Raw genomic sequence first — 27,647 nt, 5'->3', positions numbered from 1 at the left:
TAAAAATGTGTTGTCTTCCTTAAAAAGGATGTCACACTTTCCCATAGTGACTCACTCCCTTTCCTTGAATACTTTTCCCCCTGCAAGTTCAGATGGTCACCTTTTTGTTACTTTTGTGTGCTTAAAAAACCCTCCCTCGGGGTAGGGGGGCTGAGGATATAGCTCAGTTGCTGGAGTACTTACCTTGCTTGCACAAAGCCCTGGGTTCAATCCCCAACACCACACACACCACACACACCACACACACAAAAAACAAAACAAAACAAAACAAAACAAAACACCACCAGCTCTGAGAAGTTCTTAGTAAAACGACCATATCCAGCTTCTTCCTGCCCTTCTTCCTGACTAGAATATCTTTACTTCTCCCACCTGGAACTTTCCTAAGAAGTTTTACCTCTCTGAAGTCTAAATACCTGTTTCCCTTCCCTAGAGTGCTGTTTTCTCAGTTGGGTTCTTGGGAGATAATGATATGACCCAAGGAAATAAGTGCATGTTTTTTCTCTCCCTGGTGCCTGTTAAGGTGATTGGTGCTTTAGGACCTTGGGAGGCTCTTTGAAAAGGACAGAGCTAGTCAGATTCCAGCGATTCACCTTCTGCAGGCTGAGCGTGTCTGGGCAATGGCTGCATAATTTGGACGGAGTCATCACTGATGAAGCAGAGTTGGCTCAGCCAGCGAGTACTCGTTGCTCTTTTTAAACTCCACAGCACCAGGATGAAGTCACCTTTCTTCTTTTAAAACCGAACGGATTTGCTTTGTGAGTCCCTGTCACTTCTGTTAGAGCTTAGTGTTTTTTGTTTTTTTTTCCACTGCGGGTCACCAGGACCTTCTTCAGGTAAGGAAAGTTATTCAGTGGGTTCCCACCTAGAGAAGCTTGATTTGAGGGGAGTTAGAGGGCATCCCTGGGCATATTTGGAGTGAGATCAAGAGATGCTTGATTTGGTGGGAAGTGGCTGGTTCCACAGCACTTGGTCCTCATTTAAGGGGGTGCAGACCCTGGCTGGGTGAATTCAGCTCTGAGCTTCAGTGGTGGACATGGAAATCTAATCCAGGCTTGGTTTGGGTGCCTGTTTGAATAGTTGTGCAATCAGCTTGCTAGGGAGGCAGTTGTAAATATTCTCCTTTGGGCTGGGGCCATCCTCACCTCCTTTGCCCCTTAAACGAATGGCTTTGTGTTTGGGTTAACCCTTATCGCATCTCAGTATAACAGTTGATGTGCAAAAAAACAGCAACTCTCTGGAGAGCCTTGATTTGTTCTTTTGCCCGCTTGAATGCTTTCCTTCTTCCTCAGGCATGTAGCAGGAGACAAAGGGGCCCAGGATTCCTGTCCTGACATGCGGGTACCTGTGTAAACAATGGCTGTGCTCTTGTGTGGGGGAAGAAGTATGCAAATACATCTGAGTGCCTGTCCATACAAATCCTCCCAAGAAAATGAACATTTCTATTTTTTTCTGGTGTGTGGAGGGATTGGGGGAATGGGGGCAGACACTGTGAGCCTAGCAGCACTGAAATTTCTATCCAACACTTTCTATGAGATAAATGAATTACTGTCATTTTCATATAAATTCCAAAGCTCTTATTAGCTTTTGAAGTCTCACTAAAGACATTTGGGTTATAACAGGCGCCTATAAGATGATACATGGCTTTTGAAGACAGAGTTGAAGCACTATCAAGTGAACACGTTAAAAATTATAGAGTCCTTTATTTCTAGACATAGAACTCTGCCACATATAGTCTTTGGAAAATATTGAAAGGAGCAAAAATCTCATTTAAATAAGAAATGTTTTCTTTGTTTTAAATGCAACTGCATACTGCCTGCCAGAGCCTGGTTACATATTCGCCTCAAGCATACCACATCCAGATTTCTGGAATTTATTCTCACCTGTGATTTGCTCTACCTCCTGTGCCCCCTTGCTTAGTGAAAAGTTCTGGTTTTCCATTTCAAATTTCCAGATTTCACCCCTAACCTCTTATTCTTCCTCATATTTTCACATCTAGTTTGGCTAACATCCAGCAGATTCAAACTCCACTGTATCTCTCAGCTCCATCCAGCTCTTCCCACTTCCATAAATATTATCCTAGTGCAAGACCTTATCATCTTTTTCCAAGAATACCGAAATTTCCCATCTGTTCTTCCTCTCTCGTATCATAATTCCAGCAATAGCGAGAGTAATTGTTCTAAAATTGTGTACGTGCATAATCCAAGGAGTAATCAGTCTGTTGACTCTGTCTTCTCAGTATCCCTAAAATCTTTTTACTTCTGGCCATTCCACCACTACTACCTTGGTCCAACCCAACAATATCTATTGCCTGAGTGATTGTAATGGCCTCTTAGCTGGTTGCATGCTCCCTCCTAGAATAAGATGCTTTAAGCTTCTTGGCTTCCCAAGCTTTTTTTGAAGTACATTTTTAGCAGAAAAAAAAAATTGAATCACTTATTACATTATCTGGGATGAGAAGTGTTTGCAGTTTTACGTCTCTTATATATTTTAAGGAGAGAGGCCAAGAGAATGGGCAGAAGATGAGGGCTATAGATAGCTATAAGAAGACTGCCTGAAGAAAGGTAAAGTGCAGACCTTGGAACCATACAGATCTTCGTTTCAGTCCCAGCTTCTCTACTTCTTAGTGTGGCCTTGACCAAATGGCTAAATCTTCTTGAGAGTCTTTTTCCTCCATAATGAAATAGAAATAATAATTCCTACTTCACTAGGTGATCTTTTGGCCCTACCTCATCTCTCCGTGGAATTTGTAAGGGGAAGCAGAGATTAGATGAAGTCAGGGAACTGCCCAGACTCCTAAGACCTGGTTGGTGGCAAGTAGATAAAACCCAGAGAAAGAGGCATCAAAGAGGAGTATTGGAAACAGGTTTTGGGGAAGGCACATGGATTAGTGGTTAAAAGCATGACTTTTGAAATCAGTTGGCCTGGGTTCCAATCTAGCTGACTTTGAAAAGTATGGTATTTCTTATCTCAGTTTCCTCATCTGTAAAATCTGGATAGTAACACTATTGTGCAAAGTTCAATGTGAAAATAAGATAAAATTAAATGTATGAAATATGATATGTCAAGAGCTTTGTAATGTTGTGAACAACTAATAAAAAAAATAAAATAAAATAAAGATAAAATTAGATTATATTTGTAGAATTCCTAATAGTTACACTGTGCCTAACACGTACATTGCAGCTAGCAGTGGTATTAGTGATTGTGTTGGTGTGGTACTGGTGATATTATTGCCATAGTCCCAAAACCACATGCTCCCTGGCAAACCTAGAGTTTTTGTTAGTCACCTACACCAGAGGTGTCCAAGATAAACCTTCAGCAAATACTTATATCCAACTGTGTCTATATTCTAAATATCTACCCCACTGTCATTGTTTTTTCTTATTGCCTCTAAATGCATTTCCAAACATTCAAAAACCATCACTGTGCTATATGAACCAAGACCTTTTTTTTTTCACATTTCTTGTGAGACCTATTCTTTCCTTCTACTATGGAACATGTAGTTGAGCAGTTTAGAGCTCAATACATTTTTAACTATGGTTATTTAAAAAATTCTACTTAAAAAGAAAGTGAAGTTGAGTGACTTTTGCAGGGAGCATATGCCCAGGGGGCTCTAAAAATTTCAGGTTTACCATCTTATAGTTGCCACTACTTTGATAGGACAATCAAAAAGGCAAAGGAGAAAATCACTTTTGAGAGCAAAATGTGAATGTTAAGTTCTCCTGTTTTCTTCATTATCTTATGAATAAAAAATTTTAATTTATGAAATTTTAATCTATGAATTAAATTTTGGCATACAGGTTTCATTAAGTTTATTGTCATTCTAATCATGTGGAGTTTTTAGAGCAAGAAATATGCAAATATTCTAATTGATAAACACCTAGTGTTTATATTTAAAAATGTTTATGATGAAATCTTTAGATTCATCAGTCCATGTATACGTCACCCACCCTCCCCCAATGTTAACTATAGTACAATATCAAAACCAGGTAACTGACATTAGTACAATCCACAGCTCTTATTCAGATTCTGCCAGTTATACATATACTATTTGTGTAATTTTATGCAATTTTTATATTACTTCATGTAACTAACACAAAATTCAAGATATAAAATTATAGCATGACCACAAGTCTTCTTTATATTACCCCCTTACAATCACACTTCCTATTTTCAACCCCCTGAAACCATTAATATGTTGTCAATCTGTATAATGTTATTTGAAAAGTTTACCTAAATGGAATCATATAGTATGTAACTTTTGATATTAGCTTTTCCCACTCAGTTTAATAACCTTAAGAACTATCCAAGTTGTTGCATGTATCAATATTGGTTCCTTCTTTGTTACTGAGTAGTATTGCATAAAATGGGTGCACCATAGTTTGCTTAAACCATTCACCCATTTACCCATTGGAGGGTATTTGGGCAGTTTCTATTTTTGGTTATTACAAATTAAGCTACTATGAGCATTTGTGTGCAAGTTTATTCAAAAACATAATATATCTCTAGGATAAAGGCCTAAGGGTACTGTACCCAACTCTTATGGTAAGTTCATTTTTTGTTTTGAAAGAAACTTTGCCAAGTTGTTTTTTTGTTTTGTTTTGTTTTGTTTTTCAGAGTGACTCTAACATTTTATTTTACCACCAACAATGTATGAGTAACAGAGAGTCTCTGTATCCTTGCCAGCATTTGGTTTTATCACTATTTTTTATTTTAGCCATTCTGATAGATGGGTAGTGATATCTTATTGTGGTTCTAATCTGCATTTGCCTAATTTTACAGTCTATTAATTGGGCATCTGATGTTGATATTGGACATCTGTTAATGTAGCTATTTGCTATCTGTATATTCTTTCAGTGAAATATGTATTCATATATTTTGACTATTTATAATTGACAAAATTTTTACTATATGTGTATGTGTATGTGTGTGTGTGTTATATAATATATTCTAGATACAAGTCCTTTATCAGAAGTAAGATTTGCAAATATTTTCCCTCACTGTATAATCTTCCATAGAACAAAACTATTTTAATAAAGTTCAACTTATTAATTTTTCTTTGTTTAGATTGTGCTTTTAGTGCACAAAATGTTTAATAACTTTTTTAATAGCCCAAGATTTTCTCCTATTTGTTGTAAAAGATTTTTAGTTTTACACATTACATTTAATCTGTAATACATCATGAGTCAATTTGTGTGATGTGTCAAGTTTAAGTCAAATTAATATTTTACTTATGTGTATCGAATTGCCCTAGCATCATCTGTTTAAAAGTCTCTCTTTCCTTCATTCAATTAGTTTTGCACCTTTGTTGAAAATAAGTTGGACACATTTACAGAATTCTACTTCTGGGTTCTACATTCTCTTCCACTGGTGTGTCCATTCCTCTAAAAATAACATACTGTCTTGATTACTATATAGTAAGCTAAATAGTAGCTATAGTATAAACCACACACTGCTGGAGTTAGTTCTTTCATTTTAGTGTGCTTTTAGAAAATTATTTTGGCTATCATAGGGCCTTTTACTTTCTATATAAATTTTAGAATAGACATGTTCATGTCTACAAAAACCTTGTTGGAGTTTTGATAGGAAACTTGTTAAGCATTTAGTTTACTTTGGAGAGAACTGGCACCTTTATTATGCTGTAATTTCTAATCTGTGAAAATAAAAATTTTCTGTATTATTTAAGTATTTTTTCTTTTCATCAGTGTTATGTAATTTTCAATATCTGTATTCTGTACATATTTTGTTAGATTTATACCTAAGTGTATTATTTTCTTTGGCACAATTGAAAATGTCATTGCCTTTTTTGAGTTTTCTATACAGATAATTAATATATAGAAGTGCATATAGTTTTTATATGTTATGTTAAATCTTAAACTGAATTCATTTATTAGTTCTGGCAGGGTTGTTATTGTTTTGATTCCTTGGGGTTCTCTACATAGACTATCGTGTCATCTGCAAATAATGTTTTTTCCTTTTAAATTTATGAGAATTTCATTTCTTTATCTTGCCTTATTGTGCTGGATAGAACTCTAAATAATTAAGTAGGAGTGGTGAGAGTAGACAAACTTGATTTGTTGCCAGACTTAGAAGAAAAGCATTAAGTTTTTCACCATAAATTATGATGTAGCTGTAGAGATTTGTAGATGCCTTGAATTAAACTGAAGAAGTTTCCCTCTATTCCTAGCTTATTGAGAGTTTTTATCTTAAATGCATGCTGAATTTCATTAAATACTTTTTTGCCTTAGCTGATATAATCATATAATTTTTCATCTTTACTCTGTTTATATAATGTAATTCACCATATCTGATATTGAACCAACCTTGCATATCTAGAATAAATCTCAATTGGTAATAGAATGTTATTCTTTTTTGTACATTGCTGGGTTTAATTTTTAGCATCTCAATTCTTAAGAATTATAGGTCTGAAAATTTCTTTTATACTCTGACTTGTTCAGAGCAGGGAATTTTGTCCTTATAATCAGAGTTTGAAAGTGATTCCTTCTCTTCTAATTTTTGGAAGAGATTGTGCAAAATTTATGTTAATTCTTTAAATGCTTGGTAAAATTCTCTAGTGAAATCATTTTGAACCTGGAAATATCTTTGTGAGGAATCTTTAAATTATAAATTCAATTTATTTAATAGTTGTAGAACTATTCAGATTGTTTATTTCATTTTGACTGAGTTTCCATTTGAAGGTTTTTAGGCATTAGTGGACTTCTTCAAAGTTATTGAACTATGAGGGTAAAGTTGTCCAAACATTTCTTACTAATTTTTTTGTGTGTGCATGTGTGCTGCAGATTGAACCCAGTGCCACATGCATATGCTAACACTGAGCCACATCCCCATCCTCTCTTACAATTTTTAACATGGAAACAGACATTATTAGTGCATATCTAGAATAATATTGGTCATGTATATATGTGACTACATGACCAATATGATTCTACTCTCAGAAAAATGAAATTATATCCCATTTATGTATGATAGATCAAAGTGCATGAATGCATTCTACTGTCACATATAACTAGTTGAAACAAATTTTAAAAAATTTTAAAAATAGATCTGTTGCAATAGCTCCTGTTGCATTCCTGATATTGGAATTTGTGTCTTTTTCTTTTTATATTTATCAGTCTGGCCAGAGGTTTATTAATCTTATTGATTCTTCCTTCTAATAACTTTTTATTTTGTTGGTTTTCTCTATTGTTTTCCTACTTCAGTTTTGTTTATTTCTGCTCTTGTCTTTATTAGTTCCTTCCTTTTGCTTACCTTGGATTTATATGCTCTTCTTTTTCTTATTTCATGAGCTAGAAGCTTAGATTTTTGACTTGGGATCTTTCCTCTTTTCTAATGTAAGTCTTTAAGGCTACAAATTTCCCTCTCAACATTTTAACTGCATTTTACAAATTCTGATGTTGTTTTTTTTTCATGTTTATTAAGATCTGTCTCATTCATTCTCCGCCCCTCCAGCCCACATTTTTAGACTTCTGCATTCATCCATGGCTTATTTAGAAGTGTATTATTTAATTTCCATATGTTTTTCTGATTTGCTTCTTTACTGATTTCTAGTTTTATTCCACATCACTTATAATTTTTTCCCTTTTTTATTTTGTTCCAGGGATTGAACCCAGGGATGTCAACTGAGTTACTTCTCCAACCCTTTATTATTTTGAGATAGAGAAGTTGCTAAGGCTGTCCTTGACTTGTGATCCTCCTACATCAGTCTCCCAAATTGCTTGGGTTATAGTCATGTGTATTTCTGAAGAACAATGTCACTAGAGATAAGATTTATGGTTCAACTTTTTTTTCTTTCACAACATCAAAAATATTGTCCCAGTTCACTTAGGCCTCCAAGGTTTCTGAAGAGAAGTCCTCCATTATTCAAATGGAATTTGTTAACAGGTAGTGCACAATTTCTCTGGAACTGTTTTATAAGATTTTCTTTGTTTTTAGTTTCTGGGAGTTAATTATGATGTATCTTAGTATGGATTTCTTTGGACTTATTTTATTTGGGATTTACTTGGCTTCTTGAACCTGGATTTTTTTTTTATTTTCACCAAACTCAGGACATTTTTAGACATTATTTCTCAAAGATTTTTTTTTTTTTAGCCCCATACTCTTTTCTTTCCTCCTGAAGCTCAGATAATAGAAACATTATATCTTTGTTTTTATCCTGTGGAACCCCTGAGGCTCTGTTAAATTTTTTTCACTCTATTTTTTCTTTCTCATCCAAGTAAATTCTATTAATCTGTCCTTAAAAGTTAATTAATTCTATTCCTGTTGTGTTTACTACAAATGAACTACTACTAAGTTCATTTGATGAATTTTTCATTATTTATTGACAGTTTAAATCTACATTTTTGTATTTAGTCCTTTGATACCCGAGACCCCACTGATTCTGAGGCAAATGGGACCCACTGCTATTCTGGGTATTGGATGGGAACCTTGCTGATGTTGACATTGAAGTGGGAGGGAACTTGTCAGCAGATGTCCCCTGGGGGAATTATTTAGACTGCTGCAATGCCATTGCTGCTGCAGGTAACTCAGTGCCTTGTTCCTGCTATTGCCCTGCATGGGAACCAGGGCATTTATCTATCTACCTGATAGTATGCTGCTGAGCTTACCATTTCTGTTCCTTTGGCAAGACAGAATTGGCTTTTCTTGTTTCCTTTTAAATTCTATGTCTGTTGGTGGTTCAGGGTTGTTGGCCTCTCTGGTGCCCAGAATGGGTATGAGGGAGATAAAAGGAAACCTAGATCCGGAGGACCCAGGCCAATCAGCTTTCTTCTTTCCATCATTCAGAGTCCTCTTATGATTGTCTGTTATTCCAGAGTATTTGGTGTTTATACTTAGAGGAGGGGGTAAGTGAGTATTTAACATCTTGTTCCATAATAAACTTTTTAAATCAGAAAATGAGAACAGCCAGACAATTTCTAGGGGTGAACAATATAGGGGATAAATTCTAGCCATACTTGATATTGAAGCATTGTCATAAAATACAATAGCTAAAGAGATCAATGGGAAAGAAGGCAGAGTCCAGAAACTGACCCAACAAAAATGTATTTCAACCCAGTGATCCTTGGAGTATTCACTGATATTCAGAAAGTAAAAACAAAGCTGGAATTCAGCCTGCAAATAAATTCCAGATTAATAACACATGTGCTAAATGTTAAGCAATAAAAATGATTTTCAATTTGACATATTACTGAATAATCTTGAAGCAAGAAAGACCTTTTTAAGAACCACATCCAGAAACTATGCCAAAAAAGACTGATACATTTAATTACATAAAAGATTAATAAAAATGTGTGATGAAAGTAATATAGATAAAATAAAATGACAAATGACAAACAGAAAAAATCATTTATGACACGTAATAGTAAAATATATTTTTCTTAAAATTTAAATAGTATATTCAATGAGAAGAAAAGAGAGGGAAATTTATAAACAATAAATGCCTGCATCAAAAAAGTAGAAAGATTTCAAAAAAGCAACTTTACACAACACAATGAACTAGAAACACAAGAGCAAACCAACCATGAGCCTAAATCCCAGTGGCACATGCCTCAATCCCAGAGACTGGGGTTCAAGGCCAGCCTCGGTATCTTGGTAAGATCCTGTTTCAAAATAAAAAAAAATTTTAAAGCAAGGGTTGGGGCAGATGCGAATATAGCTCAGAGGTAGAGCACCTCTGGGTTCAAAACATTATGATTATGGTTATTATTTTAAAATTACGTAATTAACAAGTATGCATTATAAAAAGGTAAAAAATATAAACTTAATGGTGTGAGAAAGTTTTCTTCAAAACTTCATATTCCAAGCTTGACATTTTACTTCTTTCCCTAGAAGTTTCTATCAAAAGTTTGTTATTCCTTCTAACCACTTCTTTATGTGCTTGTAAGTGTATATGTATGTGTGTGTTTTACAAATTGAATTCTATTCATAAGTTGTTTTGCACCTAACTTTTTACAATGTACATATCATCATGACTTTTCATATCCGTTCTTATAGTCATCTAATTTGCCTTAACGACTGTGTGGAATTTACAGTATAACTTATACCTTATTTTATTTAACCATTTATTGAGGGATATCTAGATGTTTTCTTTTTTCATTACAAAGAGTACTGCATTGCATAAATCTTTGTGCTCACTTGTTCTGTAATTGCATTCTGGAAGATAGATACTTAAAAGTGAAATTGCTGGATCAAAGGACATATGAATTTGTATATTAGAGGATATGTCAAATGATATTTTTAAATCTGTTTTTCCAGTCAGTCATGGTGGCGCATGCTTGTAATCCCAGTGGCTCAGGAGGTTGAGGCAGGAGAATCATGAGTTCAAAGCCAGCCTTAGGAACAGCGAGGCACTAAGCAACCCAGTGAGACCCTGTCTCTAAATAAAATACAAATTAGGGCTGCAGATGTGGCTCAGTGGTTGAGTGTCCCCGAGTTCAATCCCCAGTACCCCCAAACAAACAAACAAACAAACAAACCACAACTGTTTTTCAATTGGTGCACACCTATCATCCCAGAGATTCAGGAGGCTGGGGCAGGAGGATTGTAAGCGTGGTCAACTTGGTGAGACCCTGTCTCAAAACAAAATAAACAAGCAAAAGGACTGCATATGTAGATCAGTGGTAGAGCCTTTGCCTAACATGCATGAGTTCCTTGGTTCAATTCCCAGTACTATAAATATAAATAAACAAATAAATTCTAGGCTAGTAATCAAGATAGTAGTAAGAGAAAAGGCTGCATGAGTTAAAAGTATGTGTGTATACATATATGTGTGTGTGCACATATGTATATACACATATACATACATGTATATATACATACCCATATACACATGTACATAGACATATGTACAGCTATATATATAGGCATATATATTTGCATAGATAATTTTTGAAAACACATAAGAAACTGTAATACCTCTATTACTTTTGATGAGTGAAATTTTTCACTTTAGATAATTCTCACTATTTTTTGTTCTCTAAAGAAAGAATATGCATTTCTTTTATAATTAAAAATAGTATCTGATTTTTTCTGCCAGAAACTATAGCCTGTATGAGGGCTTATTTTGTATATCAGTGTTTCTCAATTGTGTCTCCACATCAGAATTACTTAGGGATCTTTAAAAAAAAAACATGGATACCCAGGGAACTGACCCCTGAGATTCTGATGTCATAGTCCAGGCAAGGACCTGGGACATCAGCATATTTTAAAAGTTCCCCAGGTGGTTCTAATATGCAGTCATGGTTGACAATCATGGCTGAATATGATGTGAGGCTTAAAAGGATCCCAGAAGGCCACTGTGATGAGGTATTTTCAGTACATAATTACTGGGGGATGCAATCCAGAGCAATCTATCACTTCTTTGTCAGGCTAAGTGTTGGCATGAGACTGAGTACAAATAATTCCAAGGAGACACGTGGAAAAGAATTTTGCTTGCATTGTGTAAAAGTATCCATCTCTGCGGAAGGCCTTCTTATCAAACAGATTTACTCAAGCACCCTCAACACATAAAGGATTGCTGTAAACTAGTCATGACCCTGAGAGATACAGGAATTTCTTAGAAGATCAGGAATAGGCAAACAGCTGCACCTTAGATTCTGTTTGGTACTGGGAGGTCCCAAAAGAGCTACAGGAACCAGAGTTATTTTGAGATCCCCATAAGTTTTTAAACTTCCCTCATCTGGAGAGCCACTCTTTTTTAATAAAATGGTTTTGGAAGCCTGATCCAGAAAAAAGATGGAAGAGGAACTGTCTTACCTCCCCCACTGAAACTCCTGCTTGATGAAACCGCAGCAGGGTCTGGAAATCCAGTAAGCATAGCTCTCTCCTTTGTGCTTCCTTTCAGAGTTGTCTATTCCCCATGTTTCCCCCATCGATGACTAATTTTGCCTCTATGTTCCTGATCAAAGATCAGATTGGCTCGGCTAGCCCAGGACAGTCTATTACTGATGGGCAGGATTTTCCACACTGGGTGACTACACATATGTACCAAACAATTAAAGAAGTCATGTGACTATCCCTGGGAAGCTGGTCCAGAGAGGGAGAGCACTAGAAATGGGGTATGTCAAACCGCCTTGTGATAGAAGAAGGAGATTGTGGGTGAGGTGATTTTCCTTAGAATGGAAGAGTGGATAGAAATGTACCACAACTGACTGACCAGGCCAAGCACTAAGTCAGCCCTCAGGGAATGTTGAATCGGAGGGTCATGTTTTCCACTGTGCATGAAACTGTGCATAAAACTGCTTAAATGCTAGTAAAGATGCCCAGGAGAAATCTGGCAGGAAGATGTCGGTTTTTTGGACTCCAAGAATCCAGGTCTTACCAGTCTGGAATGTCAGGAGATTGGCATTCATTTTTCCTTTGACATTGGATCTGTGCCATGGGTAGTATTGAGCACTTGGTTAGTTCAAATTGACATGAGTTATAAGTGAAAATACACACTATTTTCAAAGCCTTCGTATGATAAAAGGAACATCTAGGATTTGTGTTAATAATTTTTTACATTGACTACATGGTAAAATATTTTTACTATAGCAGATTAAATAGAGTATATTATTAAAATTGATTTCACCTGTATTACTTTTTAAAAATGAGTTGCTATGGATTGAATATTTTTCCCCCGCCCCAAATTCATATGTTGAAGCTCTAATCCTCAATGTGACAATATTTAGAGGTGGAGGCCTTTGGGGAGTGATTTGGTTTAGATGAGGTCTTCATGGTGGGATTCCCATGATGGGACGCATGTCCTCAAAAGAAGAGGAAGAGAGAACCTGACATGGTAGCACATGCCTATAATCCCAGCAACTCAGGAGGCTGCTGGGATCATAGGCATGTAAAGGATTGCGAGTTCAAAACCAGCCTTAGCAAAAAAGTGAGGCACTAAGCACCTCAGTGAGACCCTGCCTCTAAATAAAATACAAAATAGGGCTGGGGATGGGGCTCAGTGGTCAAGTGCCCCTCAGTTAAATCCCAGGTAACGTCCCCCCCACAAAAAAAAAAAAAGAAAAGGAAGGGAGAATGGTGCTCACTTTTTCTCTACCATGTAAGGACATAAGAAAAAAAAAAAAAGATCATATGCAACACAGGAAAAGAGCCCTCTCTGGGGAATAAAATCAGCTGGCACCTTGATCTAGGATTTCCTACTCTAAGAAATACACATCTTGGTTTAAGGTGCCCAGATTATGGTATTTTATAATGACCTAGTTAAAACATGTGACTATTAGAACATTTAAAATTGTGTATGTGGCTCATATCTTTCTGGTGGATAGTGCTGAATTTGATGGTAATTCTGACATAGTAACCCTGATATTTTTCTCCTGCTCAGATATGGCTGTAAAGATCTTTGTATGAGCAACAGCCCTTTGCTGTGGGGCCCTGTCAACATCCTGTTCCTGGTTTGTAATCTGAGCTGTGGCAGTTTATCTCATTCTGGCTCCTTGTCCCTCAGCCTTGAGGTGATACCTTCTCTCAGGAAGCACCATGCAATCCTCTCCTTGGTTTCCCAGCATCCCACACCCAGATGGTATTGTTTATGGCTCCACCTCAGCAAGTCCTTACAGATCGTTCCTCTGCCTCTTCACCTCTCTTGCTTTCCAGACTAGTTTTCCCCTCCCTTTATAGAACTGGCACACAGCAGTGGATTCACATTTACACTCTTACCCATTTTTTCCACTGGTCTTTTTCCAGAGAAATGTATATTCTAGCCAGGAGACCTTCCTCTGAGATAAATGACTGCCTCCCAAAGCCTTGTCACATTTCATTCCCCATGGAATGAAATCTGTGGATGGGACCAAGACACATCCAGAAGTATGTTTACTTACAGTGTTGTTAATGGCAATCATAAAATATCATTTGTTGAGTTTTTATTACTAACCAGGATTTTTAGTAGGTACATTGAAGACATTTGTCACTTAATCCTTACAGCAACCTGAAAAATTGTGTCCTATGGTCCCCTATTACAGATGGGAAAAATTAGGTCAATGATATTATATACCTTGCTCACAGATTGCTGCTAGTACATGATGAATATTGGATTTAATTCCAGATCTGTCCCCAAAGAACTTGCTCTTACCCAGTATGCTTATACTGCCTTCTACATGCTATGTCACCTTTCAAATTGAACAACCAAGTTAAAATTCAATGCTGCATAGCTAGTGATTTCTATAAGCAACTTTGCTGAAATGATAACACTGGTATGCAGTTGTGTACTGTTTAGATGACTCTCTAGTTGACATCTGGTCTTCACAAAACTCTTGTTTAGGATGGAGAAATGAACTTTATGAGCCTTATTTTGCACACAAGCAAAACTGAGTTCCAGGAATATAAGGTGATTTTTTTTCAGGGCCACTACATTAAAAAAAAATCTGAAATCAGATAAGGATCCAGTTCTCCTGAGATACTGATTTTCCATTTTCCTTGCTCATCAATTTGTACTTGGGTGCCTGGGTGACAGAATTTGGTGACAAATCATTTGTAATGATTGCTGTTTTCACCCTGAATTATGTGAGAAGTTTAAAGATACAGGCTCACTTAAGTTTTTGAGCTGAAGATATGTGAATCTTTATCCACAAACCCCATCCAAGCCCAAGTCTGGCCAGGCATTGTGCAAACTGAGAGGATGGAAAGATGGATAATGTGACTTTGTCCTGAGAATACAACCTTCTAATGGGAAAGGCAATCTTCTTGTAAAGTGTGTCCTTTTGAAACTTGTCTTGAAAATCAGGATTGGGTCCTTATTCTCTCAGTGTTGAAGATTAAACACCCAAGGCAAGAGCAAAAAAAAAGTTATTAAAAGGGTAGATGAGAGAGAGAGGGCGGGGGGAGAGAGAGAGAGAGAGAGAAAGAGAGAGAGATCCTGAGAGGAGCAGCTAGTCCAGAGCTGGTGCCCTAAGGAGTGGGGTGTCCTGTCCCTTTATAGATTTCAGGTTTCCTTTGTTCTCACATTTCTACCTCCTATCCTGCCTAAGTGACCAAAAGGGCAGGAAGAGAGCTGTCCAGGGGGTAATTGCTTGTGTTGGACAATGTAATCCTTCCCCTCCCCTGCAGATTGTTAGCAATCAGGTGATGAGGAGCACTATCTACTTTTTCCTTTTCTTTGATAATTAGCTACCTGTCCCTTGCCCTGGTCTCACTTTTATCCTCCAGTGGGAAAGGATTGTCCTAATGAGATATAAAGAACTCTAAGAAATACAAAGGGAGAGGGCAGCAAGTCTTCCTGAGGAAGGTTTCATGGTGGAGGGGACTTTTGTGTTTGATCTCAATGAACTAACTTTAGAGATGAAAAGACTGAGTCACAGGGTTCTGCAAAAGACCTCATAATTTTTTAACTTCATTACGCTTCCTAAAAATATGCTTGTAACCACAGCTCTTTAGAGAATAGTAGCATACATTATTTATTGGAACACTTAAAATATTAACATCAATAAATTCCACAGTAGCTTTACAAATACCATGCCCAGTTGGATAAGCCAATTTGAAATAATGGTTTTCAGTTACTCAAACTTTCCACTTATACAAAGCTGGTAAGAATTCATGGAAACAAATCAGAAGCCCAGAATAATCATTTCAATTCTCCAAACATCAGCCATTTTAGACAGAGACTCTTTCCCTCTAGCATTTCACATACTTTTTATTCATGCAAAGAGGCATTGCTTCCTCACAGTGGATACTTAGAGTAAGAGTGTTTTTCTCTTCCAAATAAGTGTAAGATTTTTATAAGTGCCACTGAATTTTATCTCTTCAATATTAAGAGCCTAGATGTCTAATATGTTTGGATTATATTGAGCTAGAAGGCAAAACTCTTCCAAATTTAGAAACTGAAAGACATCAGAGCAAAACTCTTGAGGCAACCCAAGAGGAGACTGCTCTCCATTCTCCTGTGGTCCACAAGCTCATCTATGATTGAATTTTTCAGAAAGCTGACACCAGGCTTGACCTGGATCCTAGATAATGAAGATCTTAGCCTGGTATTTCTGGCAGAGAAGGAATATTCCATCATGTGACCTCTTACTTCTCCTGCTTCAATTAGTTGTTTTGTTTGTTTTCTGGGTGGAACCAGATATATTTATACCCTCTACTTGCAACCATGATGGAAGGCTCCTTCTTATTCCTGACTCACTGAAGAAGGTCCACACCTGCGGGGCTTGGAGAACATCAGAACTGGAGTAAAATCTTGATAGCCCTGGAGGAGCATCCTACCTTTAGGCAGCCTTTGAAGGGGCCGGAGGTCCTGGGAAAGCTCTGCAGCACTGAGGATTGTTGGTGAATATCAATCTTTTGTTGAGAATCTACAAATGAATTTTGACAGAGGTGCTCACTAAGGCGGTGAGCTATCTGGGGAAGTAGTGAGCTCCTTACTGCTGGTAGTATTTAAGCAAAGGCTGAGTAGGCATATATTTGGGGTTCATGCATAAGGCAAAGGTTGGACTAGAGGTCCTAAGATCATCTTCCAGCTCCTGTACTCTTTGTTTTCAGGTTCTTGTTTTACCCTGTGCATGCCTGTTTCTTTACTCTTAGCACACTGTTCTGTAATGATGTGTTCAGATATTTGCCTCCTCCCACAAGTCTGATATTTGTCTCCTTGAAGAAAAGGACAACGTTTATCCTTTTCTATCTCACATTTTTAGCACAATTAGTACATAGAAGACACTGAGTGAATTTTTATCAAATGAATTTATTTATTTTGCATAGCAATGTGTATGTATGAGTGTGTGTGTGTGTGTGTGTGTGTATCTATCTTAATTTATAATTTAAGTTATCCACAAGTAGGTCTTGCTTGCAGTAATCATGCTCATGTTCCTTAGAACCAGTGTTTCCTTAAATACCTGAGTGATGGATTATGCTACCCAATTCTCCAAGCACAGCTCTTCTAATTAATTTGTTCCATCTCAACAGAGGTAGCCACAAAATTACAGTTAAGATAGAACCTAATTATGGCCAAGGTTTTTCTGAATTTGTATTTGTAGACCAAGTCCCTAGTACCAGAAATGTCCCTCAAAATGGTGACTACAGAACTAGGTGCATCTCATCTGCATTAGGTAGGCAGGTGTCTCGCATAGGGAGTCAGGAGCAGTCTTACCCCAAGCTTAGTAAGGGAGGCAGATGTATGTGAGACAGGGACTCCAGAGCCATGCTGGGCAGAGGGATAGGCATGCAAACTAAAGTGAGAGCAAGAATTGGGAAATCTCAGCAAGTTAGACTGGATGAGGAGGTCGGAATGGAGCCAGGAAGCAGAGGCAGATAGGGTGTGGTTGGAGAGTAGAGAGATTGCAAAGAAGCAGAGGAGGTGGGTGAGATTACAAACAGAATACTTTTTAAAGGGAAGTGTGAAACTAAGATATGCTTGTGTCAAAGACAAGCATTTCATTCACCCATTCATTCATTCATTCATTCATTCAACTTATCTATATTTTTTACCTTGTGACAGCTACTATACAAATGGCTAGGGATACTGATACAAATAGGTTGGAATCTCTGCTCTTAAGTGCATAAACTATTAACTAAACTCTACAGACATATTAGCAGACAATTACAATACAGTGCAATAAATGGCATAACAAGATAAGCATAGGTAGTCTGTGTGAGCCTCTGGGGAACACAGAACCAAGTCTAAGGTGAGACAGGAGGGGTAAGTTGCAGTTAGCAACATGAGGAAGGTATGATGGGGTGACAAGGTAGGAAGCAGGAAGAACAATCTTGCTAAAGCTCTAGGAATGACTGAATATTCAAAAGACCAAAGGGGGAGCTTCTTTACAGATTGAAAATACCTTGTTATAGTTGGGTCTCACATGCCATGTTAGGCTTTTTCCTGGGAATAATGAATCAACCGAGTATTTTAATTGGGGAGTGACACAATCAGATTTGTGTTTTAAAAATACTACTACAAAGTGTGGAGAACAGGATGGAAGAAGTGACGACCAGGGAGCCGCTGAAGTGACTGCAGCATCTAAGTGGGAGATGATATTGGGTAAACTAAGGCTGGGGCAATGAAAACAGAAGCAGGTAATTCTTGAAAGTTAGAATAGACAAAGCTCAGTGGTTGACTGGATGCGAGATGTAATCAATCAAGGATGGCCAGATTTCTGGCTTGGGTAACTATGTAGTGGTTCACTCCAAAGGCACATCAGCAAGAGAGGAGGATGTCAATTTCAGGAGAATTTTGGTCATGGGAGAGCCAGAGAGCTAAACATCTCTAAGTCTAAAGGGCCATTCTTCTGGACAGTCCCATACCACCTTATCAGAGTTAGCTGAGTCTCTTTGGGGAGCTTAAGGAGATATAATACCTGGCCAGAGTATTCACCCTGTCATTATCATTTATTCATCCATTCAATCAATCAATATTTATTGAATACCAATTTTAGATTTATACTATTCCAGTATTCCATGGACTCCAGTGTCTATGCAGGTAGCTATTTCTTAAAAAAGCGATTCTCAAAGTCAAGAGTTTCAACTGTAAGTTTTTAATAGTTTTTCCTATTCAACCCACCCAACTTGTGCATGTTGTTTGAGCCTTCCTATGCTGATCTAGAGAAAAGTATTTCCTCACTTCTTGTTTCCATGATTGCAGTAATTTTTTTTTCATTAAGTTCCCATGACTGCTTTAAATTTTAGTTTCTTCTTCCTGGACTTAAGTTTTTGATAGAGTTTTTACTGGGATAGGAGTTTAATATTTTAGTGAAAACCTTGAATAAGTTGTTTTATACAGTCAGAGACTTGGAAATTATTTTCTAGGATTGTGACTTTCATGAGCAACTTTGACTCAAGGGATCCTGTTGGAGTTTCAGTAACAGATGTGATTGATCAAAGTCTTCCTTGCAATACTTGTATCTGATGAAATTTCATTTCACATTTGATGCTTGGCTTTCCCACGCTGAGGCGTGAAATTTGAGAAGCAGAGAAATCAGCAGGGTTTGAAGGTTGCAGTTAATAAAACACTCAACGTCAACCTATCTAGTTCAGATTAATAAAATGAAATGCATATATGTGAAGTCTAACCTCACACATCCAGACTATATCATCTTGCAAATTTGTTTCCTGGGGATGTCTAGGCTATTGGGTAAAGAGGGATGAGGAGTCTACTTTGAAAACCACTTTCTGATTAATCAGTAATGCCGATTTTTGTCAAACAAATCTCTTAAGATCTCCAACACTCTTCTGAAAGATCTTGCAAGGATTAATGAAGTGATTTTTTAAATTAATGAAGTTATTTTGAATTACCAGTCTGTAGTAAATAAATGTTGTTTTTAAAGAATGGACTATTATTAATAATGTTATTTCCTATCTTATCTTTTTTTGTGTGGGAGGTACCCAGGATTGAACTAAGGGGCACTCAACCACTGAGCCCCATCCCAAGCCTTATTTTGTATTTTATTTGGAGACAGGATCTCCCTGAGTTGCTTAGCACCTTACTGTTGCTGAGGCTAGCTTTGAACTTGCAATCCTTCTGTCTCAGCCTCCTGAGTCACTGTGATTACAGGTGTGTGCCACTGTGCCCAGATTTTATTTCCTAATGAAGATAAAAATGTTGGATATTTATTTTAGTTGATTAAATAATACAAGTGTGATCATGGTTCAGACATGTTTTAAATTTTGCACGGAGAACATCTCTTGTTCAACAGAGCCCCATTTAGCCACCTCTCATGGGCTGAGGCTATTGCCTCAGTTGGCTAATGGATAAATAATGCAGCTTCCTCAGTCCTCTGATGCAGTATATAAGTTGACTTTGCATGTAAAAGCATAATATTATAGCCTGCAAGTCTTGGAAGTCTGAAACAGGTCTTTGACAACATCTATTCTTAATACTTTCATTTAAAGTTGAAGTAGTTCAGTCTAGAAAAAGTAAACAATTTCCCAAAAGTCATCCAGTTAGTGCCAAAGTCAGAACTCACAGCTGGATTTATTTTTAAATCCAATGTTCTTACTGTTGCTTTGTGCTATATTCACTCCAGAAAGTCTAGAATTCCCTTCTAAAACTTTTGGGTAGTTGGCTTGAACAAAAATTCCTAGTAAGCTAGTGCCCAATAAAGTAAACTATAATCTTTAGCACCTCCTTGTATTTTATTAGAGATTTTTGTTTGTGGCAACTCCCCTGAGCACCACACTTCCCTAGGCAGACATCCAAAAAGCAACAAGTCAGTCTTCCATGTCTGCTGTCTGGCAGGCAGCGCAAGAACCTGCAAGGCAACTTTGAACAGCATTCTAGGGGCCAAATCAAGCCAGCTGGTCTGATTACAGCACATGATAATCAGTGCCCATCCTAATTAGGCTGGCAGGATTTCTGCCATGGTGGATGGCCCACTTGCTGCATGCACAGATGTGGTGACTCATCCATGTTCAATTATTCAACCACTTTCATTTGAAGACCTTCTACATGCAGAGTGTTATTAAAACCTCTTTGTAATATGAGCAAAAGTTTGGGCATGAGTTGTCATGCACTGAGATACTGTTTGTAAGTAGAGATACCGCAGGAAGGCCTTCTCAGAGGTGGCCAGTGGAGTGGGATGACCTGTTTGTGAATGAAAATTGAGAGCCCTTGTGACATGTGCCTTTCTATCATGATTTTCAAGAGGAGGTGGAAAATTGGTTTCCATGGGGCCTCTTGGCTCTGAGAGTTTTTTTTAAAATAATATTTATTACATACTTTTTCCAAATTACAAAATCAGCGTATGTTCATTGTGGAAATTGTAGAAAATTACAAAAAAAAAAATTAAAAGTAGCCATCATTCCAATACAATGATAACAACTTTTTAGTTGAATTTTTTTGTCTATTTTCTTTGACATATATAAGAATATTTCTTTTTTTCTCTTTTCATTTTTTTCCTTCTCCTTTCTTCCTGCTGAAATTGAGATCTGACTGTGCCTCCTGAAATTCTAGAAGTCTATACAACACAGAGAACTAAAGAGGAACTTCTTTGCCTAAAGCCTAGCACGTGCCAGTTGTTCCACTGTTTGTTACTCGAATACACAAAGAAACTTGGTTTGTGGACTTGAGCAACCTCAAACTCAGGCCATGCCCAAATCTTAACAATAAGCTTTTCATGCCAAAGAAACATGATAAATTAGAAACTGACTAATTTCCTTCATGAAATTTTCCCATTTCCAAGAGAACTTCAATACTAATTCACACCTCCTTTTTTTGTGTGCTCTTTATGTATTGTAGGAACTTCTGTTTGTTCTGAGAGCTGCACATACAAGGGGCTTGCTAGAAGCATGGACCTCAGTGAAAAGTGGGCTTTGGAGGAAGGAAACTGGTTGTCGCCTGGTGGAATTCATCATTTTCCCAGCACAAGAGCAGGTATGGTTGCTTTTGATGTCCCTGACACGCGTGGTACTCTTCAACTCCTGCACCTCCCTATGTGAGCCCAGCTGTTCTTGGTACATGCCCAGGGCTGTTGCCTTTTCAAAAACAGCTGGGTGTAGAGGAGAGGGCATGCGCTCTGAAGTCAGACAAACCTGGGTTCAGTCCTAAACTTACTCCTTACAAGCTATGGGCTTTTGAGAAAATACCTGGGCTGTAGCATAAGAGTAAGAATGCCTGCTACACAGAACTCTAATAAGAATCAGTAATGTAGGCTGCCATTTACCAAGCTTTGGGCCTTGCTAGGTGGGTGCTGGGGTATGTGTCAGGCATTATGCTCCTGTATCGCTTGCCTCCTAACAACCCTAGAAGCATTCAAATGAAGGCCAAAGCAACACCTACAAACAGAGGAGGTCAGCTCACCTCCCCTTTTTCTTTGTCCAGTTATATGATTATTGTGATTTAGCCTTAAATGATGGGATGTTGTAACTCTCCTGGAGTGGAGTGTAGAAATTAAGAACCCGAACCCTGAAACAGAATTCTAAGACTCAACTCAATACTTTCCCATCCCCCAAATCTGATAGAGATTGACTTTGGTGGTAAAAGGCTATGGATGGAGAGATACAAGGTTACTGAACTGAATGCACTCACAAGATGCTTTTAGTGAGAGCTTGGCTCCTGTTTGTGTTCATTCATTCATTTGAGAATACTGTTTATCATATATTATACACCAAGCAATGGGAATACAAGAGAGAAAGCAACATGGACATAGAGATCACTGGACAACATTCTCTGATGTGCCCCATCTCTAAAATGGGACAATTTACATAGCAACATTCACAGAGCTTTTGCACTGTACCAGGATACATCTTCCAAACAACATTATGGCAAACTGGAGGAGAGTTTCCAAAGGGAAAGTCAGATGCAGGAATTTGGATGCAGTCCACAGCTGTTTTCTCCTGTGCCCCAACACCTTGTCACTCTACCCACTTTTAAAAAGCTTGTTAAGCCAGTCTGTCTGCACAGACTGTGGAATTAAAGTGAATCTCCTTAGCTCAATATACAGCCCTTTCTGATGAGACCTCGGCCAGCTTCTCCAGACTCATCTCCTGCTGCTCACCACTAGGAATACCCCACTTTTCTCTTAGTAGATCTATTCCCTCAGGAGCCTTGTGTATGTCCTGCTTTCACATCCATGTGAGCCTCTGCAAAAGCTATTTCCAACTGCCTTCCACTTGGACGGTCCCTTCTCATCTTTGAAGCTTCAGCTTGAGTCAGCTGAGCTGGGATTTCTTCTTGCCCTTCCACCTATCTGCCCCCATTCTGTTCTTATTGAGAGGCCCTCTTTGGTGCTGCCACAGCACTTTCCACACTGTATCATGGCTGTCTGTATCCTGAATAGCTTCCTGAGGCAGATGTTTAATTCATCTTTGCATCACTGCAACCTGGCAAAGAGCTGATGGCCAGCTGGTGGCTGGATGAACGAATGAATGAATGTATGATGGATAGGACCACATCTTCTGCATATGTCTGCCTTTATCAAGAGGCTTTTGGGGCTGTGGCAGCCCACTTGGCTGCACAACTGCTTCTGGGCACCACTGCATTGCTTTACCCTGCTTTCAGCATACCTATAGCATTTCACTCAGTGTTTCCAGGTCTATTTACCAAAGCTTGAAAGCAGAGGAAAGAAATAGGTGAGGTTTGTCCACTGGTGTTTTTGTTACCCAGGCAATAGAATCAACCATCCTAGAATTTTAGACCTGAAGGGAACCTCTGGGATCACTGTAACAAAGGGTTGACAGTGCTTATTGTGACTAGCTCCACACACTACCGTATCCCTCTGAGTTTACCATGTCAGATATCTACATTCTTTGGGAAAAGGTTGGACAATAGGAAGGGGAAACAGACCTGTGTTGAGGTCTGCCTAGAGGGGAGGCACAGCTGTGGGGTAAGTGATGAGCCTCTGAGGCAGCAAATCCTATGAAATCTGGTTCTAGTTCAGATAATATGTCTGCAATGATGGAGGCACCCAAGACAAAGTCTGGCCATGTTTAGATATTAGATATTAGGGTATAGCACAGTGACAAGGGATGGATGTGGTGAAATCTGAAAACGCTTGTGGGCTGCTATTAGGGTGGTTCCGAGGTCTGGGCTGGGATTCAGGAAAGATGTTAAGTCTTAAAGGGACTGAGTAGGGAGGCAAAAATGGGAATCTGGTGAAGTCTGGAAGTGGGATGAGGAAACTCATGCAGAAACAAAGAGTGCTCACCCCACAGTGCCAGAGCTAAGTCAGATTGGAGAAATCAAAAAGAATTTTCTTTTCTTTCTTTTTTTGTGGAGAGTACGGGGGATTGAACCCAAGAGTACTTCATCACTGAGCAACATCCCCAGCTCTTTTAAAATATTTTATTTAGTGACAGGGTCTTGCTAAATTGCTGAGGGCCTCACTAAGTTGCTGAGGCTGGCTTTGAATTTGTGATCCTCTTGCATCAGCCTCCAGAGCTACTGGGATTACAGGTGTGCACCATCACACCAGGCTCAAAAAGATTTTAAATCATTTACTAAGTATATACTATTATATACAATTGTCAGACACTACACTAAACCTCTTTTTGTATAGATATAGACTATCTCAAGCTTTCTCACAACTGTATTCTCATTTTATAAATGAAGAAACTGGGCCTGAAAAGATTAAGGAACTTGTCCAAGGTCATTTGGCTTACAAATGACTAACCTGGGATTTGAACCTAGATCTGTCCCATTCCAGCCCCATAAGCTATTGCTCCTCAATCTACTCTCCAACACTCCCTACTCTGTCTTCATAATTTAAGGCTCTGGTGAACCAGTTACAAACCTTTATTATTGGTGGTTTAATTGCCACAGTAGAAAATAGAACTAGCTCTGAAGAGGGCCAAAAAATCAACAGAGCTGTTGTAACATGTGGATCTTATCCAAGCTTACAGCTGCCTCATCTAATGCACTGCAAGGTCTCTACCCACCTGCTTCCAAGTATCTTTTCTCAGCACCATGTTTCTCTACCCCATCTCTCCCTGCCACTGACTGGTACTAGCTGTTCCATCTCTTAGGCCCAATGGGGGCTAGTGGGGTTTGAATTTCTAATGAAGTACTGGGAAAGTCCTAGAAGTGTCCAGGTCTTGGGGTCTGGTTCTTGGCTTCATGAAATCCTGAGAGAATTGTGTTAATTGCAGGGAAGTGCAGTCATCCTGGTGAGTCATAGACCTCGAGGCAGACCCACACAACATCTGTCCTTGTGTTATCCTTGGAGCATCTCCGGCTGCCATTAGGGTGGGACTACCTTCAGGAAGCTGGCTGGGGAGAGCCCAGGATGTCTGGGGATGATAAGGAGTTTCTGAAAGAAACTCTCTCTGTGTCGTACACTTCCAAGGATCTGGGCCAGTGGGTTTTCAAACTTATTTTAAAGATCTGAAGGGCATTTTCCAAATGAAATTGTATGTAATCCCTGACACCTAAAACACGAGGGGATGGCCTTTGGCTGGTGCCCTGTTTCTGACTGTTGCATTACAAGTTGATCTGGCTCTTCATTTGATTTGTCCACTGCCACATTATATGTATATGTGATGCAGGAGGGAGGCCCTTCTCGGTAAAACCGTAAAACATTTCTTCTTCCTGTTCCAGATGTGCTCATTCAGCTATTTAGGAGTCCTGCTGTCATCTACTAATTTCAAGGGACTCCACCTGTTTACTTACCTCATTAGGGGAGAATCAGGAAGTCTGGGAAGCACAGCCTGGCAGGGTGGATCAAGTGCACTGCAGAAATTTAATGGGACTGCTTCCATTATGCTTTTAAAACAGGAAGGAGCAGATTTCCCTTCTGGTGCCTCTCAGGGTCATTGCTCAGGAAGGAAGCAACCTTTTCTGAGTGCGGTTTGTAAGCCAAGTGATACCACTGCATTTCATTCAAACCCTCACTGGAATCTTGTGGAGTAGTTATTCTGATCTCCATTTTGCAGATGAGTACACTGAGTCTTGGAAAGGCTGGTTAGTGAAGCCAGACTCACACAGCAAATGGCAGCAGAGCTCATGTTTAGACTCAGGGCTTTACACTTCAGAGCTGTGTCCTGTCCATTACTTTTTTGTCAGTTTCAAAGGGCAATGTTGTTCTGCATCTCCACATTTCCATGAAGTTTGATGCTTTTTGTCTTGCATTCCATGGTAAAAGAGGAATATAGGAAACTCTGTCACCTATCACCTTTTACTGGCATTTGTTCCATTACACTTCCTAAGGGCCATCATGTGTTCTACCCCTCCCATTTTATAGACACCAGTGCAGACGAGGTGGTTTGGGGTCTTTTCAAAGTTTAATGACAAGACTATAGCTAAAGTCCAGACCTCTTCCTGTCCTTCCCATCACCCACACTGTGATAATCACACAATGTACTGGGAAAACCATTTTCATGTGGAAGAAGAGATACATCCCAAGGTCACTCTATTTGCAGCTCTGAAAGGAGCCATTTTCTCTCAAGCCTCTGTACAGGATGCTGGGGTGAAAAACACAGGATCAAGGTGGTCGGCATTTCAGCAGACACTCACATTCATCTCATGGATTTTTAAAAATAGTTTTTTATAGATTGCAATTGCAGCAAATGTGTTTGCCCTTTTTCTTAACACAAGATATTTCATCTGATTTCGCTCAATAGATCCAACCGGGTGTAAGTAGGAAGGATATGATTTTCCTCTACAGGAACCTTTTTCTGTGTGTATTTTTGGAATAGTTTTTTATTCTGATTCATGTCTACACCTTCTAGTAGCTTCTTGACTCAGCCAGAGTTTATTTCCTTTGATATGATATTGAGTAGGATTCTTTTAAATCTTCATCTCTATATCATAGCTGGTAACAGGAATATGAGAATGGGGGACTGGATAAATCCAATTTGCTTATGTATTTTTGCAGAACACCTTGCTTTTGTTAACAGCATCTTCTGCACTGATATTTGGGTTTTTTTTTAAGAGAACATATTTAGCATTTTCACCAAAATGAGCTCTTGGCTTCCTGTCAGACTTCATGTCATATTATTTCTTATATTGTTTTTGCTAAGGATAATGATTATATATATACATGTATGTATATATATATATATATATATATATATATATATATATATATATATATATATATATTTAGTTGTAGATGAGCACAACACTTTTATTTTTATTTTTTTGTGGTGCTGAGGATTGAACCCAGGGCCTCACAGGTGCTAGGTGAACACTCTACCACTAAGCCACAACCCCAGCCCCAGGATAATGATTATTTTTAGATGAGATATACTTAACTATTCTTCCTATGTAGCCTGCTTCCTTCTTTGGAATTTATGAAGAACTAAGGCAATTATCTGAGGCTTGGTTTTCATTTAAGAGGAAAGAAAGCAACTGTGTTTTTCTCTCTCCCTTTTATCAAGAATTATAAAGTGAGATTGTGCTAAAAGGAAAGAATATTAAGCTCAAAGAGAAGTGGAAATAACCTTTGGGTGAATTCAGCGGAGGAGATAATGCTGCAACCAATTAATTACAAATTTCTTTTTGATAAAATCTTACTCTGGTGGGCATGCTTTTATCCTTGGTGTCATCTGTTGGCTTGTCCTAAGAGATGCAGATTAGAGACAAGGATACAGAACAGGGTCATGCTGTGCTCAGGCAGTCAGGGTCCCACTCTTCTCTCCCAAATCAGTCCTACTCACACTGCCCCAGTAGGGGAGGGAGGCAGATGGGCCTTGCTTCTCCACTCTGCTCAGCTGTTGGCTAGCAGAGGGCCTCCAGGAGACAGATGGTGACCTGCACAAAAGACAGAAAAGGGCAATACCAGGGTGGTGAGAAAGGCAGAGAGGGAGGGCTCAGCTCACTTCTTTCTGTCTTTCATACTTCAAATTGGTGACCTCCCCAGAGACTGTTGGGAAGGCTGTGAAGAGATCCCTAGGACACCCTGGCTACCGTTCTAACTTGTTATTAGAGCATTTCTCTGGTTCTCTCTTGCAAACAGAGTTGATAGCATATCTTGGCTGGGAAACAAACAAACAAAAAAAAAAACAGAAACAAAACAACAACAAAAACAATCTTCTTTCCATGTAGCTCTGAGCCCCTCACCAAACTCTTGGAGGAAGAAGCATATCACTTTTCCTCCTAAAGGACCCCAAAGTTAAAGTAGCCCATAGAAGGTCCTCTCTTTGGCCTCTGCTCCAGGTAGGCTGACAGATAGACAGGCCCTTCCACCTCTGCAGCAGACGCTGGCCAAAGGCTAATGGCATTTCCTGACTGCTCAGGGCATGTCCTTGGCCCAAAACTAGAGTTGCTTCCCCTAGTCAGA

General features: G+C 38.6%; 1 protein-coding gene across 1 annotated transcript in view; it reads left to right on the top strand.

The window, feature by feature from the left end:
• Positions 1 to 712: 712 nt before the first annotated feature.
• The window catches only part of AMOTL1 (angiomotin like 1), a 162,100-nt gene continuing 135,165 nt past the window's right edge, over positions 713 to 27,647 (top strand). The window contains exons 1-2 of the mRNA XM_081279602.1: positions 713 to 833; positions 21,170 to 21,304. Coding sequence (XP_081135728.1) covers positions 21,220 to 21,304 — 85 coding nt within the window. The 5' untranslated portion in view covers positions 713 to 833; positions 21,170 to 21,219. The remainder of the gene's footprint in view (positions 834 to 21,169; positions 21,305 to 27,647) is intronic.

Source organism: Spermophilus citellus (genome assembly GCF_964194105.1).
Source record: "Spermophilus citellus genome assembly, chromosome: 2".
In the NCBI taxonomy this organism is placed as follows: domain Eukaryota; kingdom Metazoa; phylum Chordata; class Mammalia; order Rodentia; family Sciuridae; genus Spermophilus; species Spermophilus citellus.
Note: the sequence above shows the minus strand (reverse complement) of the source record. Positions and strands in the feature narration are given on the sequence as shown.